This window comes from Mixophyes fleayi, chromosome 1 (assembly GCF_038048845.1).
Source record: "Mixophyes fleayi isolate aMixFle1 chromosome 1, aMixFle1.hap1, whole genome shotgun sequence".
Classification (NCBI taxonomy): Eukaryota; Metazoa; Chordata; class Amphibia; order Anura; family Limnodynastidae; genus Mixophyes; species Mixophyes fleayi.
Window position 1 is genome coordinate 163,402,440 of NC_134402.1, and position 22,169 is coordinate 163,424,608.

At 41.1% G+C, this 22,169-nt stretch overlaps 1 protein-coding gene across 7 annotated transcripts in view; it reads right to left on the bottom strand.

Annotated features, from left to right (window-relative positions):
- The window catches only part of PTPN13 (protein tyrosine phosphatase non-receptor type 13), a 211,284-nt gene that overhangs the window by 81,791 nt on the left and 107,324 nt on the right, over positions 1-22,169 (bottom strand). For all 7 annotated transcript variants that reach the window (XM_075203023.1, XM_075203032.1, XM_075202998.1 and 4 more), the window contains 3 exons: positions 6,447-6,542; positions 3,242-3,329; positions 107-326 (listed from right to left, as the gene is read on the bottom strand). In XM_075203023.1, the coding sequence (XP_075059124.1) occupies positions 107-326; positions 3,242-3,329; positions 6,447-6,542 (404 nt within the window). The remainder of the gene's footprint in view (positions 1-106; positions 327-3,241; positions 3,330-6,446; positions 6,543-22,169) is intronic.

Here is a 22,169-nt window from a genome sequence, read left to right on the forward strand (position 1 = left end):
ACATTTTGCCAAATTTCACGATAAGTAAAGATCTACCATAGATAATTCTACAGAAGCTCTCAGTTTGGTATTGTTAAGCATAAAACAGCTTTAAAAACATATATACCCTTAGTTTTCTTTGTGTCATGACAGATTCCATGGCAATCTCCCGCAAAGGATCTCTAGTGATATCCAACATAGATGCTCGAGGCATGTCTCCTGAATACAGGTTTAGTCTCGATTGTTTTAAAGCCATTCTGGCTTGCATTTGAATCATATCTTCCTCTTGTCGTTTCCGCATTTCTTGACCGATATGGGCTCTGTCTGGAGGGGTATCGTATTGCTGACTGTAACAGACAAAAGGAGAAATATTTAAGCTTACAGGGATGTCTTCATGACAAGGTCATCATTAATGTGGGAACAATTAGACTGAACCTAATGAAGACTGTGGGCTAGATTTACTAAGCTGCGGGTTTGAAATAGTGGGGATGTTGCCTATAGCAACCAATCAGATTCTAGCTTTCATTTATTTAGTACCTTCTACAAAATGATAGCTAGAATCTGATTGGTTGCTATAGACAACATCCCCACTTTTTCAAACCCGCAGCTTAGTAAATCTAGCCCTGTGTCTTCAAAACCAAAGAAGCTCAGAGAACCTAGCAGAATATTGTGAAAAATATCGGTTTCCTTTTCTTTCTATAGCAAAAGAAAATATTCAGGTCAGCTCAGGGATTGGACTATCCTCACCATATGTGAATGAATAAGTAACACATTCTATCATGTGAAAAATAAAGAAAATGTGAAATAAAAATGTTTATCAGACACTTCAGTGGAGCCGCATATCATGTGTATGAATAATGTTATCGTAATATCAATGAGTTTATGGCCCTTGAATGGTCCTTTTTTTATGGTATCCTTATAAGCTAAATAAACTCTGCTATCTGCTATCAAAAACCTGTGCTGTTATTTTATTGAACTTCTCATATATTTCAATTGCCACCTAGGATGTCCATTTGATCTGTCAGGATATAAAGTGTAAGATCCTATCACATTATTGACAAATACATTATGTTCTACAGTATACCATTTTGTGAACATGGGAGCCTACCACATTGTTAGGCAACGCATTATATTCCACAGTATTACACATTGTCTCAGACATAACAGCTTTAAAATTGCTGTAGTTATGTTTTTAAATATTTCTTAGCTAAGATGAAATTATTTTCTATGTATCAAGGGAATTCCTCTTATTCAAACACAAAGAAAGTTCCTCAGGAGAGAACGTTTTTTAAACAGACCAAGTCTGTATGTGTGCCAATCAAGATGCTCATAAAGGTTATTAATTAGTATTAAGCACATTGAGAGTTTTATTTGGTAATTTCATATTTGCAAAGTTTCACTATTGTGAAATAGAACAAATAAATCTCCCAGTACCCATATCATCATCACCATTTATTTAAATAGCGCACCTAATTCCGCAGCGCTGTACAGAGAACTCACTCACATTGGAGCTTATATTCTAAATTCCCTAACATATACACACAGGGGCGCACGCAGGATTGTCAGGGGGGGTGTCTCCCCCCACCCCCGACCCAAACCCCCCCCCCAAAAAAAAACAACCACGAGAGAGAGCGGGCGCATGCGCAGCAGCTCCGTTTCGGCAGCGCTGTCCTATACAGCAGCCGCGGAGCTGCCAAAGAAGCGTCCGCGGCGGTGCTGTATACAATACAGCACCGCCGCGGACGCTTCTTTGACAGCGCCGCGGCTGCTGTATAGGACAGTGCCGCTATGTGGGGCACTGAGTTAGCGCAAGGGGGGTTTTTGGAGACTCAGAAACCCCCCCTGCGTGTGCCACTGACACACAGACAGAGAGAGAAAATGAGAGACTAGGGTCAATTTGATAGCAGCCAATTAACCTACTAGCATGTTTTTTTGGAGTGTGGGAGGAAACCGGAGCTCCCGGAGGAAATCCACGCAAACACGGGGAGAACATACCAACTCCACACAGATAAGGCCATGATTGGGAATTGAACTGATGACCCCAGTGCTGTGAGGCAAAAGTGCTAACCAAATATATGTAACAGAGATAATTGCCAAATGGAAAGGATGGCAGACAAACGTAAAATAGTAGTTTTTAATCTGAGTTCCACTAAATAGTTTCCTATTATTGGGCTTTCTTTCTAATAAGGTATCTGTGAAATGGTAACTCTATTAGTGTGCTTATGGGTCTCCCTTCACATAAGTAATGCAATGCAGGAATAGTGTAGATCCTTTCCATTGGTATTAAACAGTGGAAAAAAAATATTTTATTTATGGATCTGGTGCGTTCATATAAAGACCACTCCCATATATGTGTAACCAATTATGGGAGCACAACCAATATTACAGAATGGCCTGTTCATATATGCCTCTGGGTATCTTCTATCACATAACGCTAATTCACCCTTCACTATTCTGCTCACCTTACACACATAGACTGCTGAATTCCATCACTGAATGCCTCCTAGACTGCTATTGCTACAGTAAGTTATTTATTCCTTGTTCTGATAGATGTGGCTACTACTTTTCTTTCTATTAAGGAATCTGACATTTTATTTTGTGTAAGTGTTTGTTTCAAGTAATGAAGTCACACTACCAGAGTCCATACAGAGTCACTGGTATAATTACAAATGGATGTGTTTTATTTAATTCTACCCCAGAGAGATGGTGAAGAAGAAATGTAATTCTAACCACATTGAAGCTTTGCAGCAAGTCATGTGACATCACCTTGTCAATACAAAGCCTAAGTCTAAAAAAAAGTATCCTCTGTTCTCTGTGAAATCAGAGTATTGAGGTGAATGTTAGAAAATTTAGACTGTAAGCTCCAACGGGGCAGCGAGTGATGTAAACGAGTTCTCTGCACAGCACTGCGGAATTAGTGGCACTATATAAAAAGCTGATGATGATAATAGGTGAAGGCCAAATAAATCACTGATTTCTCTGGTGTAACTCTTTGTTAAATAAGAAACAGAGAAGAGCCTTTTCTTGGCATGTAAGTCTGAATTTTGTCTCTTCACCGCTTAACCAGACCACTTAATCAACCTTCACCTAGTAATAGATTTGAATAGTTGCTTGAATTCTTTTTCTTTTAACACCTGAACTTGAATTCAAATCACTGACATAAGGCATGGACATATTTTACCTAACATTATAAAAAAAAATTTTTTACACAAAGCCAAAAATTGTGTTTACTTTTAATTGTTTTTAGAAATGTACTGATTACCTCCCAGGATGCTGTGCACGACTGGATTCCTCTGCTCCAGCAAGAACCCCTGTTGAATCATATCTTTTCAAGCCTTCAAATTTTCTCCCTTTTAAATAAACAGGTTACATTTGTTAATTGTTTACTCCAAATGTACTCACAGAAATGACTTTATAATACCCAGGCATATAAATCGGCATGTTAATATTAGACAATTGCTAACATCTGCTATCATAAACCATTTTAGGCAAAACTAAATGGCCTTATTAACTAATTTTCAAGCATCATTAACTATAAGATATTTATATTTTGATCTTAAAATACAAACATCAATTTCAATATTAAAAATATTTTTATGGACTGGCTCAAACAGGTAATATCGGCAATTATAGCATCCTTTAAATATATCAATATATAAGCCAGATGTCCATACCTGACATTTGAAACATGTGCGATACGTTTAGTGAACATATGAATAGTATGATTAAAATGTATTATAAATGATCCATGGTTTAGCAGCATTATTTCAGATTTATACATAGACAAACCGAGGGGGGGGGGGGGGGTTACTAGTGCCTGGAACCCCCCTTCAAGCCTGGGGGCACTGTATAATTGAGGTGGCTGGACCCTTCCTCCGCTTCACACGCTCTGCAGTGCACGCGGCATTGCCCATGTATATTATAGGGATAGGAAGAGTTGGAGAACAGCCAAGCACTGTCTAATATTATAACCACGCCTCCATGCATGCTGGTCACGCCCACTGGTGGCTTGGTGCGGAAACCCCCCTTTACAAATCCTGCGTTTGCCCCTGTTATACACTGATATAATACATAAAAAGACAGTTTTTGCTATCCTGCAGGATAATCATTTTTCAATGTCATCTTCTGAAATCTTCTGAAGAAATATGCTGTTTAATTGCAAGTATGACCTGTGACATCCAGTAACCAGCCAAAAAGCCTATAAAAGTTGCACCATGTAGTGATTATGCACTACTTAATGTACCAATTGCAGTACCAAAATAATACATTGCCCTACTCTCCGTGCTAGATCTCCAGTGGCACATCTGCAACTGCTTTCAGTGCCAGCCTTCACCTGGACGTGGAATACTATTGCTACACTATAGCTAGAGGCAACATTTTAATCTCAGTGCAAGTTGTTATTGTTACCATACAATATTTATTTCGCCAGCCAATAATTGAATGGCATTCAGTATTAATTAGCATTTTGCACTGGTTGCTGGAAAAGGCTAAGTGGAATGAATGTACAATAACAGATCTACATTGGTGTCATGTATTACATGCCTTACTTCTTACTTACTTCCGGGGGAGAAGTCATGAGACATGGGGCAGGAGGAGGGCGTGGTGACATTTCACGTCACCCCCACTCTAAAAAGCTGAAATTCACGACATTGAATGGAGGGGGCGGGGCTTAATGGCACAATTAAGCCCCGCCACCTCCATTCACTGCCGTTAATTTGGCCAAATTTCGGGAGTTTTGCCTACTCTTCCGGAAGTCCGGGAGAGTAGGCAGGTATGATGTATTGTAAACCATGGATAACAGTAAATCTTTAGGCACAGGTATCTTTTTCAGTCAGGGTCCAAATGTAAAAATAAGCACGACAAAGATAACAGATAACTATTAAACTGGTTATAGGATATTTGATGCCTAAATGTCTTTGAAAAAGCAAATTTTTGCATTGCAAAATATAAAATTTCCCTAGCAACACTCAACCCCAAATGATCTCTGTATCAGCTCACAGGTACCAGCTATTTGTGCAGAGCTGCAGCTTTCTACTAGGTAACAATAGGTGGCTTGTGTGCTGAAATACATGACCAGAGGCAGCAGTTCATGTACGTGGCTCCAGGCCAAATAATGGTTCATGCCAAGAATAGTAAGCTTGGGGGGGGAAAGTGAGTAAACAAAGGAGGATATTTACAGAAATCTTTTCTTAATTAGAGATTACTGACTAATAACTACACAACAGCTCACATTATAACTTAATTAAAACTGTTGCTTATAGTGTTTACTAAAAATCCTATACAGAGAAAATAAATAAAAAAAACTGTTGTCCCAGTCAATAGGACAGTGTACAGATGGTATTACATGTGGTGTTGTGTATTATGCTTAAGTTGGAATACACTTTTTTGTTTGATAAAATGTACAAATTGAGGTAATTATAATACATACCAGTTTCAACATTTGCTTAGAGGGCCAAGAGTTCTTTAACATGGAAGATCCCCTACAGACAGTGGAGGCAGCCATTTTGTGGGCTACACTAATATTCATTAGAAAGCAAAGCGGCCATCAACTCTCTGGGCATAGATGCAGCAGCAGTACAGACTAAAGCGGGCATCAGATGACAGAAATCATGGCCAATCAGATTACATAGGGCTTATGATTAATGGGCTCATGGTGATTTTATGACAATCTGGTCTAAAACTAGAAAACTGAGCATTTAAATTGCTGTGCAGAAGAAGCAAAAATATATATATTGATAAATATATGACGTTATAGTTAATAGGTGCCATGTAGGGACCTTTGTAAATTAGATGAAGGCTTGTGTGCCTTCTTCCTGAGACTTTGCCAAAATCCACACCAGAATTCTAGTTAAAATAAAAATTTGTTTACATAAACCTTCCCATTACTGCCTAATCTCTAAGGTACATTCCACCTGGACCCCTTCACTCCCCCCCCCCCATCTATGTTCCCCTCCACCCCTTAAAGTCGGCTTGCCACTCCCCTCCTCAAACCCCCTACTTAACTACCACTGTTCTTCCCCCTAAAATAAACCAAAAACTTGATAAGGGATTATTCTGTTAAACATTTTAGATTAATGTCATGCCTATTTTTGTATTTTTCTTTTTTTTTATGATGCTCATACTATTATGATTTGCATAAGCATTTATTATTCTATTGTTATTTATTTATTTCACATTGTTTGTACAGTTCTGTTCTTCCTACTAATAAAATAAAAATAAATAAATGGAAACATGATGTCTGTATGAACAAGTAGCTCACTAGTGCATTTAACTAGTGTGAAATATTTGCCTTTAAAGTGGGTGTTGCAGGGTGAACGACTAAATGTGGCCAAATACTTTCACTGGGGGAGCAGCACTTATTTTGCACAAGTTGCATAACTTCTAGGGAAATGACCCCTTATGATGTGAATAAAATGGACAACACACACAACAAAACATAGTCAATTTTTTTGATCAACCTTTTTTACCTTGCCTAAATTCTGGGTCAGAAGACGCAAGCGACGGGCTTTCACTGGATGTGCTATAGGCATCACTGTGAGACGACCTGTGCAATCTTCCAGGCTCTGAAACAAGCAAGAACAAAATATATGAAAAAGGCATCTTATTATTCCATACATAAAGCATGTAAGTTCCAATGGGGCATGGACTGATGTGAGTGAGCTCTCTGTACACTGCTGCAGAACTAGTGGTGCTATATAGCAATTGTTTTTATACAAAACAAAAAAAAAAAGCAAAAAAAAAAAAAGAGTTTAAGCTTGAAACATTCAACCGGTTGGACAGCACAAGATCCAATTAATGACATGCACAAGACAATATATTTTATAAATATATATGTTACGTTTTATATAAACTCCATCTACTTTTGGTTAAGCCCTGTCCTATTTACAACCCGCGAATAAGGCTGTCCTGCCAAAATCAGGACAGTTGGGAGATATGTTTTACTAGCAAGCTTTAAAAAATACACTGAGAAAAGTATGCATTTTGATGTAAGTGGATAATGACTTATTTTGGTTAGTACCCATACCCCAGCAATGAGCAGTATACTAACATGAGATACTGGTGAGTTACAGGGTCGGACTGGCCCGCCGGTGGACCGGACTATCCACCGGTAGGCCCCGACCCTGAATTGCTCCCCTCTTCGTTGGTGGGGGGAGCTAGAAACTTTAATAGTAAAAAAAAAAAAAAAAAAAACTCACGTGACCGCAGCGTTGGCTCCGTTTGCACTGAATGCCGGGCGTGACGTCATCACGCCCGACGTTCAGTGAGGAGCGCCGGCAAGACAGAGGAGAAGAAAAGGAAGAAGCAGATAGAAAAGGTAAGTGATAGGGGAGTATGGAACAGAAAAGGGGAAGCATGGAACAGAAATAGAAGTATGGAACAGAGAAGGGGGAGCATGGAACAGAAATAGGAGTATGGAACAGAGAAGGGGGAGCATGTGACCGAAATAGGAGTATGGAACAGAAATAGAAGTATGGAACAAAGAAGGGGGAACATGGAACAGAGAAGGGGGAGCATGGAACCGAAATAGGAGTATGGAACAGAAATAGAAGTATGGAACAGAGAAGGGGGAGCATGGAACAGAAATAGGAGTATGGAACAGAGAAGGGGGAACATGGAACAGAGAAGGGGGAGCATGTGACCGAAATAGGAGTATGGAACAGAAATAGAAGTATGGAACAGAGAAGGGGGAACATGGAACAGAGAAGGGGGAGCATGGAACCGAAATAGGAGTATGGAACAGAAATAGAAGTATGGAACAGAGAAGGGGGAGCATGGAACAGAAATAGGAGTATGGAACAGAGAAGGGGGAACATGGAACAGAGAAGGGGGAGCATGGAACAGAGAAGGGGGAACATGGAACAGAGAAGGGGGAGCATGGAACAGAGTGAAGGGGGAGCACAGACAGTATGGCAGTGTGTGAAGGGGAGCCAGGAGAAGGGGGGAGCAAAAGCAGCATGGAGGGTGCAGTGTGATTATAAGGAGGCACATCACGGTGATGAAGGGGTGCAGTAATGTGTGTGTGATGGCACAACGGGCTTGTGGCAATGAAATGTGTGTGTGGTAGGTGGTGGCTAAATAATGGGTGCTATTTTCTTTGTAGGGTGAAGATGGGGCAATTTAATTTTATAGTGGGGACTATTAATTTAAGATGGGGTGGTTTGGGCGCTATTGAATGTGGGGCTGAGTTTGAGGAGCATGAGGTATATTTATTAAATGTGAATATGAATTATTTAATGGCAGTGACGGTTGCAGGAAATAGGTATATTTATTATATGTATATGTGATTAATTTATTGCAGGGGCTGTCTGTTGGGAGGGAAATAGGTTTATTAAATGGGAATACTATTACTTTTATGTTGGGGCTGGAGAAAGTCCTAAGTATTAAATGTGGGTCCTATTGATTTAATGCCGGGGCTGGTTGGAATTTTCTAAATGTACCCATTATTTTTTCCAAATAGGACCCCTCAACATTCCAGGATCCAGACAAGCCGCAACTAAAGAAACCAGCAGTCACAGGTGGTGACAAGAACAGGTAGGACAGTCTGTCAAATGTTCTGAGTCTAGTGCAGGCTTGGCTAACCTGTGGTACTCCAGGTTTTGTGAAACTACAAGTCCCAGCATACCCTTCCAGCAATAGGCTGCTATATATTGGTAAAGCATGCTGAGGCTTGTAGTTTCACAACACCTGGAGTGCCACAGGTTAGTCAAGCCTGGTCTAGTGGGATAATCCCGATTTTTGGTGACTGTTCTGCCCAATCTAAGGTGCAGATCAAGACTCTACTCTTTATACACACTGCATTCTTTATATACTACACTATGGTGCTAGCTGTCCTTTGTGGGCTGCCCACTCCCCCTCTAGTGTCTGGTCTCGCCTTTTTGATGGTTGGCCACACCCCCTCTGGTGGGCCCCTAGCGTTGCTGTCCCCTGGTGGGCCCTTCATGCCCCAGTCCGACACTGGTGAGTTATAATAGGAATGCTAAGAAAATGATTCTCAATGCTTTATTCATAGGTTCTGTAGGATCTGACAACGTCTAGCCATTTATATAGCTTCATCTAAAACAACAACAACAACAACAAAATGCAAGTGTATGCAATGTGCTGGATTTCTTTCTTTACGCCACCCAAACCAGACACTATCAAGGTGATGGTTCTATCAAACAACAGGATAAACTGGATACAGGGTGGGTGAAACAGACACACCTCTCGACAGACAGCAACATCGCCTCCAGGAGGGAAACGATTTGAATAATTTACTTGAATGGGAAAACAATTCTGTGAAACAACTTTTAATACTCTTGTTTTTGCAAGATTTTGAGTAGCTGAGTGCATCAAAGGATAAGTCTGTCTCCAAAGGGCCTCCAGTACAGCAATCACGTCATCACAGTTTATTCTTTTCATATAGCTCATTTCATAAACAGCTGCTGTCACACAAGGGGCTGTGAGCAAAAGTCCTAAGCCACGTGTTGGCAGACAGTGGTGACTCACGGACATCTTTACAAACATTTGTTTTCTTGCTCTCCACGGTCCCTTGCGACACAGGAGGAGAAACACCCTTATGTTCTCAATATTTTACTTCAAATGTATACACAGTACAATGTTAGCATCATCTTCCATCATAATTTATACTATATTAAAATGTGTTATTTTGACATATATTATTGTATATATTTTCCAATACATTGGATACATTGTCATGTACCCACATCATGGGCCTACCAATACATAGAAACATGTTGTAATGCCCTTTGTTACTAGATTTGTGGCAAGGCAAATACACTAATTAACCTATTGTATTTTAAATAAAAAATCAATAATAATGTTCATTATAATTAGCTCATAATTTTTATTTAAAAAAAAAAAAAGTCGTAAGTTTTAATAAACCACAGCATGGCCTAATCATAATGTATTTTTTTATGTTAAAGATATCAATTAAAATGGCTGAAGTTTTGCAAACTTTACCTTGTAGAGCACAGAAAACAAACACTTTGCAGAATATACAATGAAGATGTGCACGGTATGATTTTTTTTCCCCCATGCTTGTTTTTCATTGATTTCTGTAGAAGGTGCTGGGCCAGGCTCAGGTATGCAGGTAAATATAACGTGATACTATTATCACTATTGCGTTTCATTAATATGTATGTTTCAGTACACTTTATGGATAATATAATTGCCAACTGCTCTGTGTGGATAACATTTTGCACAAAGGGTTAACGCAGTGTTTCTCAACTCCAGTCCTCAGGACCCACTAACAGTGCAAGATTTCCAGGTGACCAGTGAAATAATTATACCACCTGCTACACTGTGTCAGTCAGTAATGACTACACCTGTGCTCCAGCAAGGAGATCTGGAAAACATGTACTGCTAGGAGGTCCTGAGGACTGGAGTTGAGAAACAATGGGTTAAGGGGTCTATTTGCAAAGATGAAATGAGCCATAAAGCAGTTTCCATGGCCATCGTATCTCATTGCATTATTTACTAAGGGTTCAGCACAGAAGAAAACATAGATTTCTCCTGCCATAAGCCATTTAATGCTTCTGAACGCAATCTCAATATATTAATATTGGGACTGCAAAACTATGCTATTTATAAGCCTTAAGCTAAACTTAAAATCCTAACGTCATCTCAGAAACCCCTATACCATTACCTTTATCCAGGCAGAACCTATCGCATCCATGATATGGATATTTTACCCGCGCATGAATAGAAAGCCAAAAGAAATAAAAACCACTGTGGAAGATCATAACAGCTGTGTAAGGAGCAATGAGAAGCCCCATCCTCTATCGCAGAGGAGGGTGAATTTCGCATTGCTTCACAAGGCAGGTAAGTTTTATTAAATGCCTGCAATACTACATTATGCATCGCAGCCTTATGATGCAAAGCATAATGTTGCCTATCGCAGTTCACTAGGTGAAATAGTAAACAGAGCCCTAATTTTGTTGTGTTATTCTAAAGGTAACCATACACAAGCTCTAAATGGTCAGATCTATGTCCTATCTGCCAATCCATGCTTGTGGCCAAATACCACAAATCTAGCTCAAACCATGCGGCCAGATGCTGCGGGGCACATATAGTAATTGCACGCATGTTCAGATTGCAGTCTTGATCAGCGTCTAATTGATACTGATAAAGTTGTTGATCAAAATCTTGGTTTGTAAGGTAGTTATGGAATAATTACATGTATGGGTACTGTGGTCGTGTCACCCTCATTTCCCCACACTTGGTTAAGAAAGTGGCTGGCATAACAATGATTGCCTAATGCTACAACGTCATAAAAGGTTAAGGTGTAGCACTATGTGCCAAGTGTAGAGCAGAATGTAAACTTCTAGTGTATCAAAAGTATATTTTTAAGTGTATAAATTCCATGTATGGAACTGCGGCGCCAGGAGAAGATAATGCCAGCACCAATAGGGTTAAGTTCCGGCATTGTGTGCCAGGTGTAGAAACATACAAGTGAGGTTTAATAGTATTGATTGGTAAGGTATTGGCATTTTAAAGGCAGCATATTGTTGTGTCACACGGAAAAAGGAAATCACATTAATGTTAAACATTTTGTCTGAGGCCAGTGTTACATTTGCATCTTCATATCATATGTCTGTGTGATTAGAGAGATGGGGATAATGAAACAGTAAGTAATTCCTGTGAATTCTATTAAGCACAATTTTACTTAATTATTCAGAATGAATGCGATATGCTAGACTTAGTGGTGCCAAGTATGAAGGAGGGCCGGATTACCTCCTGCCAGCATGTGTGTAACATACTATTTAAAAAGAGGCAATCTAGCCCATGTAAAGTGTATTGGATCTTGTACCTCTGGAACTCCAGGTCCATCTGTAACAAACTCCCCTCCATCCACGACCTCTTCATCTCCCACTCTCTTAACCTCCTCGCCATCACTGAAACCTGGCTTTCCTCTTCTGACACGGTCTCTCCTGCTGCTCTCTCCTACGGGGGTCTCTCCTTCACCCACTCCACCAGACCTGATGGACCACAAGGAGGCGGAGTGGGCCTCCTCCTATCCCCTAGCTGCACCTTACGGGTCATTCCCACTATACCTTCCCTCTCTTTCTCCTCCTTTGAAGTTCACTCTATCCGTCTCTTCTCCCCATCCACCTCCGTGTCTCTGTCATCTACCGTCCCCCTGGCCCTACCTCCCTCTTCCTTGACAACTTCGCTGCCTGGCTCCCTCACTACCTTTCCTCTGACCTTCCCTCCATCATACTTGGCGACTTTAACATCCCCATTGACAACTGCTCTGACCCCACCACCACTAAACTTCTCGCCCTTTCCACCTCACTTGGCCTCACCCAGTGGACCTCCTCTCCCACTCACAGTCTTGGCCACGCCTTAGACCTAGTCTTCTCTCATCACTGCGACCTCTCCGACTTCTCTATCTCTCCCTTCCCACTCTCTGACCACCATCTCCTCTCCTTCACTCTGTCTTCCTCCCAGGCTCCCACCTCGACTAAATCTACCCTCACTAGGCGCAATCTTGACGCTATTGACACTACAGCTTTCTCCTCCTCTCTAGAAACTCTCCTCTCACCTATTCCCTCCTTGGCCTGCCCTGACCAGGCGTCCTCTCTCTACAACCTCTCCCTCACTACTGTCCTTGATGCTGTTGCCCCGGCCTCCTCCATCCCCCAACGCCGCCTCATTCCCCAACCCTGGCACTCCAACCTCACCCGCTTCCTCCAAAAATGCTCTCGCACCGCCGAACGCCTCTGGAGGAAATCTCGTTCCCTGGCTGACTTCCTTCACTTTAAATTTATCCTCACCTCATTCTGCTCCGCCCTCTCCCTTGCCAAACAATCCTTCTTTAAGTCCCTCATTTCTTCTCAGTCCTCCAATCCCCTCCGCCTCTTTGCCACCTTCAACTCCCTCCTCTCTCCACCCCCCCCTCCCATCCCACTTTCCCTTTCCGCCTCTGACTTCGCCACCTTTTTCTCTTCCAAAATTGAGGCCATCGGACTTAACATCTCCTCCTCCCTTCCCTCTCTTTCCCCCCTTTTCCCTTCACCTCCCCCCACCAACCAACTCTGGTGCTCCTTCTGCCCCACCTCGGGTGATGAAGTTCGCTCACTTATTCTATCCTCTCTTTACCCTCCACCTGTCCTCTCGATCCTATCCCCTCTCGCCTCCTTCGCTCTCTCTCCCCCACGGCCTGCTCTTACCTCGCTCACCTCTTCAACCTGTCACTCTCCTCTGGCGTGGTCCCCTCTTCTTTTAAACACGCTCTTATCTCTCCCATCCTCAAGAAACCTAATCTTGACCCTACCTCTCCTGCTCAACATCGCCCTATCTCTCTTCTCCCCTATGCTTCCAAATTACTTGAGAAGATTGTCTACAACCGCCTCACCAGACACCTCTCGGACTACTCCCTCCTTGACCCTCTCCAATCAGGCTTCCGCCCCCTCCACTCCACCGAAACTGCCCTGGCCAAAGTTACCAATGACCTCCTACTAGCCAAATCCAAGGGTCACTTCTCCCTACTCATCCTACTCGACCCCTCTGCGGCCTTTGATACCGTTGATCACCCCCTCCTGCTACAAACTCTTCTCTCTCTTGGCCTATCGGGTTCTGTCCTCGCCTGGTTCACCTCTTACCTCGCTAACCGCTCCTTCTCGGTTTCCACCTCTGGCTCTTCCTCAACCCCCTCCCCTCTCCCTGTTGGAGTCCCTCAAGGCTCTGTTCTTGGCCCTCTACTCTTTTCACTCTACACCTCCTCCCTTGGCGCTCTCATCTCCTCCTTCGGTCTTCAGTATCATCTCTACGCTGACGACATTCAACTCTACATCTCCTCGCCTGACCTCTCCCCTCACGATTTCTCAAGATCAACATCTCCAAAACGGAGCTCATTGTCTTTCCTCCCCCCAGGCTCCCCTCCCACCACGACCTCTCTATCACTGTTAATAACGCCTCCATCTCTTCTGTCACCCAACTTCGCTGCCTAGACGTTACCTTCGACTCTTCTCTCTCCTTCACCCCCCACATTCAAACCCTTGCCCAAGCCTGTCGCTTCCAACTTCGCAACATTGCCCGCATCCGACCTTTCCTCTCTCAGGATGCCACCAAAACTATCATCCATGCACTCATTATCTCCCGCCTGGACTACTGCAACCTCCTCCTCTCCGGCCTCCCCCTCTCCCATCTTGCCCCCCTCCGCTCTGTTCTTAACGCGGCTGCTAGACTCAACTTCCTATCTCGCCGCTCCTCCTCCGCATCCCCTCTCTGTCTTGCCCTACACTGGCTCCCCATACCCCACAGAATCCTTTTCAAACTCCTGACCACAACGTACAAAGCGCTCTCCTAGTCCACTGCCCCCTATATCACTGACCTCCTCTCCATTCACACTCCTGCCCGCTCTCTGCGCATGGCCAATGACCGTCGCCTCTCCTCCACTCTGATTACCTCTTCCCACTCCAGAATCCAAGACTTCTCCCGCGCTGCCTCCCTTCACTGGAATGACCTGCCTCGCTCCATCCGTCTCTCTCCTACTCTTAGCTCCTTCAAACGGGCACTAAAAACCCACCTTTTGCTCAAAGCCTACCCACCTTCCACCTAACCCTGCCTCCCCTCCTTTATACGCCAACTCACTCCCTCTGTACTTGTGTTTTGTTCACCCTCCCTTAGGATGTAAGCTCATTGAGCAGGGCCCTCCTCCCTCTTGTGTCCTTACCAGCTCTTCTGCTCCATCTCTACCGCATTAGCCTGCTTAGAGCTCCTGAAGTGTCAGTATTTTTTGTTTACTGTTCAGTAATGTAATACCCTGTACTGTCTACTGTTTGTGCATTGTACGGCGCTGCGGAACTCTTGTGGCGCCTAACAAATAAAGGATAATAATAATAATAATAATAATAATAATAATAATAATAATAATAATAATAATACTTCAGGCTGATCATCAGAACCTCTAACTGATGTGAAACGGTCCTTTTCATGACCCTTTAAGAGCAATAAACTGCTTTAAAGATTCTGGCCGATACCCATAGTCTGCTATATTGTTGCTAACACTCTAAATTGGCTATTTACATATGTGTACAGATAAACTGGGAGGTCTAGAGTTCCAGACAATTGTAAAAAAGCTTTTTGGATTTATTTAGCAAAGTGAACAGAACAGCGACCATGTGTATTTGGAAAAGGTATGGCATGTTGATATAACAGTAATTTTGACCGTGATGATCCTGGCAAGTCACAAGATATTTAGCTCCAAAAGGGCAATTGAGCCTGAAATTTAGAGAATAATGGGGGGACATTTTCATGATATAGAAGGACCTACCGAGACGCTATATATATATATCTATATATATATATATATATCTATATCTATATCTATATATATATCTATATATCTATATATTTAACAGCCTAATTTAAATTACAGAAATATAACAGGACGATCGATCATCACAGACAGCATGTGTATATGCAACAATTACTAGCACAACAACAAAATCCTTGAAGACATCACAGAAACATTACCAATATGGAATGAAAATATCCACAAACAGGAAGATCTGATTGCTGTACTAGTGCATACCTAAATGTAATCGTAAGAGGGAGGGGAGAGGGGGTTGATCTTCAGGGGTCCGACAACAGCAGGTGAAGATTACTCAACTGTAACCACCAAATAATGGCTGAGAGGCAGCCTGTGTGGAAATTGTGACGGGACAAGGTTTTATACTAGTACCGTAGAAAATATACCGTTGAGTAAATTTGTAAATTGTATTATTCAGGTAAGTGGAAATATTTTCCATAGTTGCGAGGTACCAAATGTTGCTGTACACTTGTTGCTTGGAACGTGGGCAATCTCAGGACATGCCCACCAAAAGTGGAAGAAAGAGCCTAATTCACTGCAACCTCTCTATGATTTATTACCAGTAATAAACTTTATATGTATTCTCCTTAAATAAAAGGAGAGATTGAAGACTTTGACACTCTTTCCCTAATTGTTGACCAGGAATCCTCGCCTGGGGGTTGGCTCAAATCATTTTCCCAATTGGTTTACTAACCCTCAAATATTATAACTTTTTCATATTTTTCTCCTGCCATTTAAAATTGTAGATCATTCTCAGGCGATCTTTGTCCTGAGGCTTTAGACTTTCAGTAGTCTAGACTTAAATCTTTAGATTTTGCTATATCGGCTCAGAGTTTTATACAGATTGGGCGGAGAGACAGCACACATCCCTGTCTAGTTCCGTTTTGTATGAGTACTGTATATGAAGGGACACCATTGACCAGGATCTTAGCTGAGGGGTTATTGTAAAGAGACAAAATGGCTTTCAAAAAATGTCCTGAGATGCCCATTGTCTGTAGGGTGTGCATCAAACTCCCAGGAGATTCAATCAAAAGCTTTTTTAGCATTAAGAGAGATAACTGCATGAAAACGATCCATGGCCCATCTTAAATTGTCCGTTGTCCGACAGCCGAGATGAAGCCAACCTAGTCGTAAATTGATCAAAAAATAGAGAGGACTTCATTCAAGCAAATGCAAAAATCTTATCATTGTTTAGAAGCGCGATTGGCCTAAAACTAGCACAGTTAAGTGGATCCTTACTATGTTTGTGGCTGGCTTCTAATGTTTCATTGGGGAAAAAGTGACCCTGAAGTACTTTTTTGAAAAGAGAATGCAGATGGCAGGATAGTAAATCGAAAAATCTTTTAGAATATGCTGCTGGAAAACCATACGGACCTGGTAATCTGGCCCACTTTCTGCGCTTTTATGTTAAGGGCAGTCTCCTCCATAGTAAATTCTCTGCTCAACTGATCTACAGCATGCTCAGAAACGTGAGGTAAATGGGCACCTTGTACGAATTTATTTATCACGGTTTCTGTGGAGCGGATGGTGAGATGAGATTGATTGGATAGATTGTAAAGATGAGTATAGTAATGTTGAAATTTTGAGCAAAAGATCATTTATCTATAGGTTTTTTGGCAAAAAAAATGATGGGCATATTGTTTTTATGCAATTTCAGATCTCAGTCGTGACAGGATCTTGCCTGTCTTGTCTCCTTTCCATAAAAGCATTGTCACAGCCTTTTTAAGATTTTAGTAGTTTATTTGGAGATATTCAGTATAAGTTCTCCATGTACTTTGTGGCTGTGCGACAAAATGTTTGGATCAGGGTTTGAACGACTGAAGTTTAGTAATGAGGGTTATACGTTTCGCTAACTTTACCTTGTTCTGTTTATTGGCCATGCTAATCAGGTGTCCACCCTCGGGACCACTTTATGCTACATAAAAGTTTATAAATAGTTACATATATTTTGGGGGTGAAACCCTTTACATTAAGAAAATAATTTGTGACAATCCTTACCTCTCTGTTTTAGAGCCAGTGGCTGCTTTCTGTAACCCTCCTAGGTTTTAAATGCTGTACTGTGCTGCATTCTCCTTTGTAGGCGACCCGGCATAGGATGCTATGTATATTTTACACCATTATCAAAGTGAAGGCACTAAGTCACCCAGGAAAACCTAATCAGCAACCCATGTTTTCAATGCTCTAATAATCCTAAGGCAGAGGAAGGCAATCTATGTTAAATCATACTTGCCCACTCTCCCGGAATGTCTGGGAGACTCCCGAATTCCAGGTAGGACTCCTGGGAGAGCAGGCAATTCACCCGCATAGTACCCACTTTCTAGTGAAGTTGACAGGATGGAAGCCTCAATGACTCATTAGTGAATAGTGTCATTTTGGCCCAGCCCCCACAACAAAATGCTGCTTGTCGTGGGGAATAGGGCCAAACTGACGCATTTTGCCGAGACCCGGACCCTCTGGGAGGATAAAAACTCAATCTTGGCAAGTATGTATTAAATATATCAATAACACATGAAGAACATAAACAGTGAAAGCACTACAAATTATCAAACTTAAAATTAAAATAAAGGTGGTGCATAGTTTTTTTGTGGGCATGCCAATAAGTCTTACAATATTTTTCATAGTGCAAAAAGATACCTGGACCAGTTTCAGACCTAAGACCTATATTACAGGCTGCTTAACACCAGAATGATTATTTTTATATGAGGCATATACATTAACAAAACTGCCAAGTAGATGAGGAGTTCATAATGTTACATTTTTCCCGGAGACACCCTGAATTAACTTTACAGCCCATAATAACTAAAGCCCATTGTTAAATTTTTATCTTTGACACATCATCCTCCATTGCAGTAGGAGTACAAAGCCTTCTCATGTGACATCCTCCAGTGTGCTTTTGTTTAAGGAGTCTTGCAAAATCAAGAGTAGGCTAAACCTACTATGGCAGAATAAACTTTTACAAAAACATTAATTATCCAAGTTGAAGTATGCAAGCTCAGGCAAGATTTGTATGCAGAGGTCCTCCCTTCTGACTAAGAAAGCTTAAGCCACTGACTGCAATAAGTTTGTTTTAAAATAAAATGGACTTCTTTAACAGCTGTGCCTTATGAAATGACTTCCACCGAATAGTCATAACTAAAACTGGCTTTATGAAAATGTAAAATAAACATGGTTAGTTAGAATCTAATAAAAAGTTATGTTACCACGGACTGGTCACTCTCGCATTAAACCTCACATGATTTAAACCTAGTGTGGTATAAAGCAGAGGTGAAATTGGCAAGCTGTGGGCCCCGCTGCAGAGAGGCTGGGAGGAGAGAACCGGGGCCCCCCGACCCTCTGCATCTGCCAGCAGGCCCCGTTATCTCCATTGGACACCAATGGTAGTTTGGTAGTTCCGCCACTGGTATACAGTTAACTAAATTATAATTCCCTCAGTAATGCTTATATCTACAATAATATTGTTATATTTGCTATAAATGTACAGAGAAACATCAATTTGAGCAGGAATAACTCAATAATATCTGGTAGGAACTCAAGAACTGAGTTTAAATTGCCCTCCCTTACTGGATCAGGATGTTCCTTCCTGGCTAGGCATAGAAATGCAAAAACAAGATTGTGTTGCATGACACATTATTTAATGAGCTTTGAGAGGGTGTAGACTGAATTTTGGGTACCCAGTTTACCAAGTAACGACATAGCCTTTTCACCCTTCCAAAATGACCTTTTACACGTCTTCAAGAGGTGACAAAGTCTGGGCATCACCTTATACTTATACTTTACTTGGGGCACCTTTTGCAATAGTTTAGATGGGAAAGTGCACCTAAATATGTGACACATAAAATAAACACTAGCTTCTTACTCCCATACGACATAAATGAGGCAACAGCAAAACACTATTTTAGAAGAAAATTGATAAACTTTTAATTAATGATGGTGGTAGTCTGAAAGTGATAATAGACAAGCCTTTGAAGTGAGGTTTTCACTTACCTAACCTAAATTCCACTGATGGTCACGCACAGTGCTTGCAGTGAGTGGCTGTTCAGGAAGTATTTGAACAAAATTCAAACAATACATGACTGCATATATCTGTAAAAGTTAATGCTAATACTACATCAACTAGTATTATAGACTTTGGGATAGATTTATGAAGCCTTCAAAAAAGTAAAAAGCAGAATGTACTAGATAAATACTAGCTAGAATCTGATTGGTTGCTGTAGACAACACCTCCTCTTTTCCTTTTAGAATTGTTGATAAACCTATCATCATCATCATTTATTTATATAGCACCACTAATTCCACAGCGCTGTACAGAGAACTCATTCACATCAGTCCCTGCAGACAGAGAGTGAGACAGACAGAGACTAGGGTCAATTTTGATAGCAGCCAATTAACCTACCAGTATGTTTTTGGAGTGTGGGAGGAAACCAGAGCACCCGGAGGAAACCCACAAACACAGGGAGAACATACAAACTCCACACAGATAATGCCATGGTCGGGAATAGAACTCATGACCCCAGTGCTGTGCGGCAGAAGTGCTAACCACTAGGCTACTGTGCCTTAGTGTCTCTTTAAAAGTATTACAGACTTATTTTGTGAACAGGTTACTGATGTTCCAAAGAGGGATTTGGTCAACACAATTTACAAAATCTATAAGAAGGTGTTACACCGCTGTAACTGGCTATTTAACATGCAAACTATAGCACCGGGTACAAAGCAAAAACCATGCTAAAGACTAACTGCTTTTCTTTCCCTCGTGATTTCCCATACGTTATCTACCTTTCTCGTAATATATAATTATTATACATAACCTATTTAGCTTAAATATAATAATGAGGTGACTGTAAGCAGGTAATAAAAGTATATGTTTGGTAAACATGTAATTTTCATGAAAACAAAACAAACAACTTCTCCTTTGAAGATGAACAACATGTTTTTAAAGTTGAAGATTACAATAATTGCCGAAGCAATCAAACAGTAGCACTGGATGTATAAACAGGCCCTGGCTGCCAAGTAACAGAGCGATAGTTAATCAGGGTGTAGCAACTACTCCTAGAGATATAGTTTCACAACTTAACATGGAGGACAGTTTACAACTTACTCTTTCTTGTTCTAAAGTTTAAATACACCCCATACTAAGTTGTGGGGAAAAAAACATTGCCCCACACAGTATATAAACATGCATGTTGCTAGGAAGCCGCCATGGCCATAAAATTTACGCTTACACTGAGTAGATATTTTAAATTGTTAATTTCAGGATCAAGCAAGGCAGATCTGCTTTCATTATAATCAAGGTGTATATATTCATTAAACGTAATATCTGGAATCTAAACGAAAATCACTGAAAGATGTGCTGATGTGTTTATTCAACCACATTTGCAACCAGAATACCAGACCATTTGTTTGGCTCTAAAACGAATCAAGAAAAGTTCACATTTCAGGTTACTAAGAGATGAAGAGCTCTGGAACAATAGAGATGTACAAGTTTATAGTTTGTCAAAATCTGGGGTACTTTGCTGCTTTTGTATATACATCTGTGCAATATGTACATACACCTGTACTATGATAAATCACTCTAAACGGACATAATGAAATACATCATCCAACCCAATCTTACTATTGGATCATGAAATATTTCTATTGCATTTTAAATACTGAGAAGGAATAAAATAAGCAAAATCTTGTAACTATGTTTTGTTCATGATTTGCTATCAAATAATGGTTCCATAGCTCACAACATCTGAGTACTTGACATCAGGAAAGAGGGGGTAGTCACATCACAATGGGGTTGTGGCCATTCCCCCATCATCATCATCATTTATTTATATAGTGCCACTAATTCCGCAGCGCTGTACAGAGAACTCACTCACATCAATCCCTGCCCCATTGGGGATTACAGTCTAATTTCTCTAACGTACACACACACACACACACACACACACACACACAGACAGACAGACAGACAGACAGACAGACAGACAGACAGACAGACAGACAGACAGACAGACAGAGACTAGGGTCAATTTTGAGAACAGCCAATTAACCTACCAGTATGTTTTTGGAGTGTGGGAGGAAACTGGAGCACCCGGAGGAAACCCACAAACACAGGGAGAACATACAAACTCCACACAGATAAGGGCATGGTCGGAAATTGAACTCATGACCCCAGTGCTGTGAGGCAGAAGTGCTAACCACTGAGCACTGCTTACCACCATGCTGCCCAGAGGGCTGGCTAGCGGTGTAAAGTACTAGGCTGCCCTTAGAAACCTCCCTTTTCCTCCAAACTCTACAGCATACTCCATTCACCATGGATGCGCAACACTCGTTCCTTGCTGCTGTGCAGAGCAGCTGTGAACAGAAGATATCTGCCTATGTTCCCCTCTGTGGGACAGCGTGATAATTAGGACTGACCCTCTGAAATCGGGACAGTTGGGAGGTATGGGTTTCCTTGGTGGTTTCTTATTTATTCACCTATTTATAATTCATTTACATCTTGCTGATAATTTATTCAATGGTTTTATTTATATATTTATTAGATTTGAAACTTCTATTTTACCATCTTACTATTCCTGGGTCTCTATTCCACCATTTCCTTCTCTTTGTTTCCAAACTCATTACCATTACAAACACATTCATCTTTTTCGCCCACTATATAGAACACTAGAAAAACTGTGGGACTACCCTCACAGCTTATAAATTACATTTTAATATAATTTTACTATAATCCTCTAGAATGTAAGCTCTCATGATCAGGACCTTCTCTCAGTGTTTTGTTTTTTTAATTATGCCATTTTGTAGGTTGAAAATATGTAATTATGTTGCTTGTATTTATAGAATTTTGTCACTTTTCTGCTTATGTTATTTTGTCATTATATTGTAT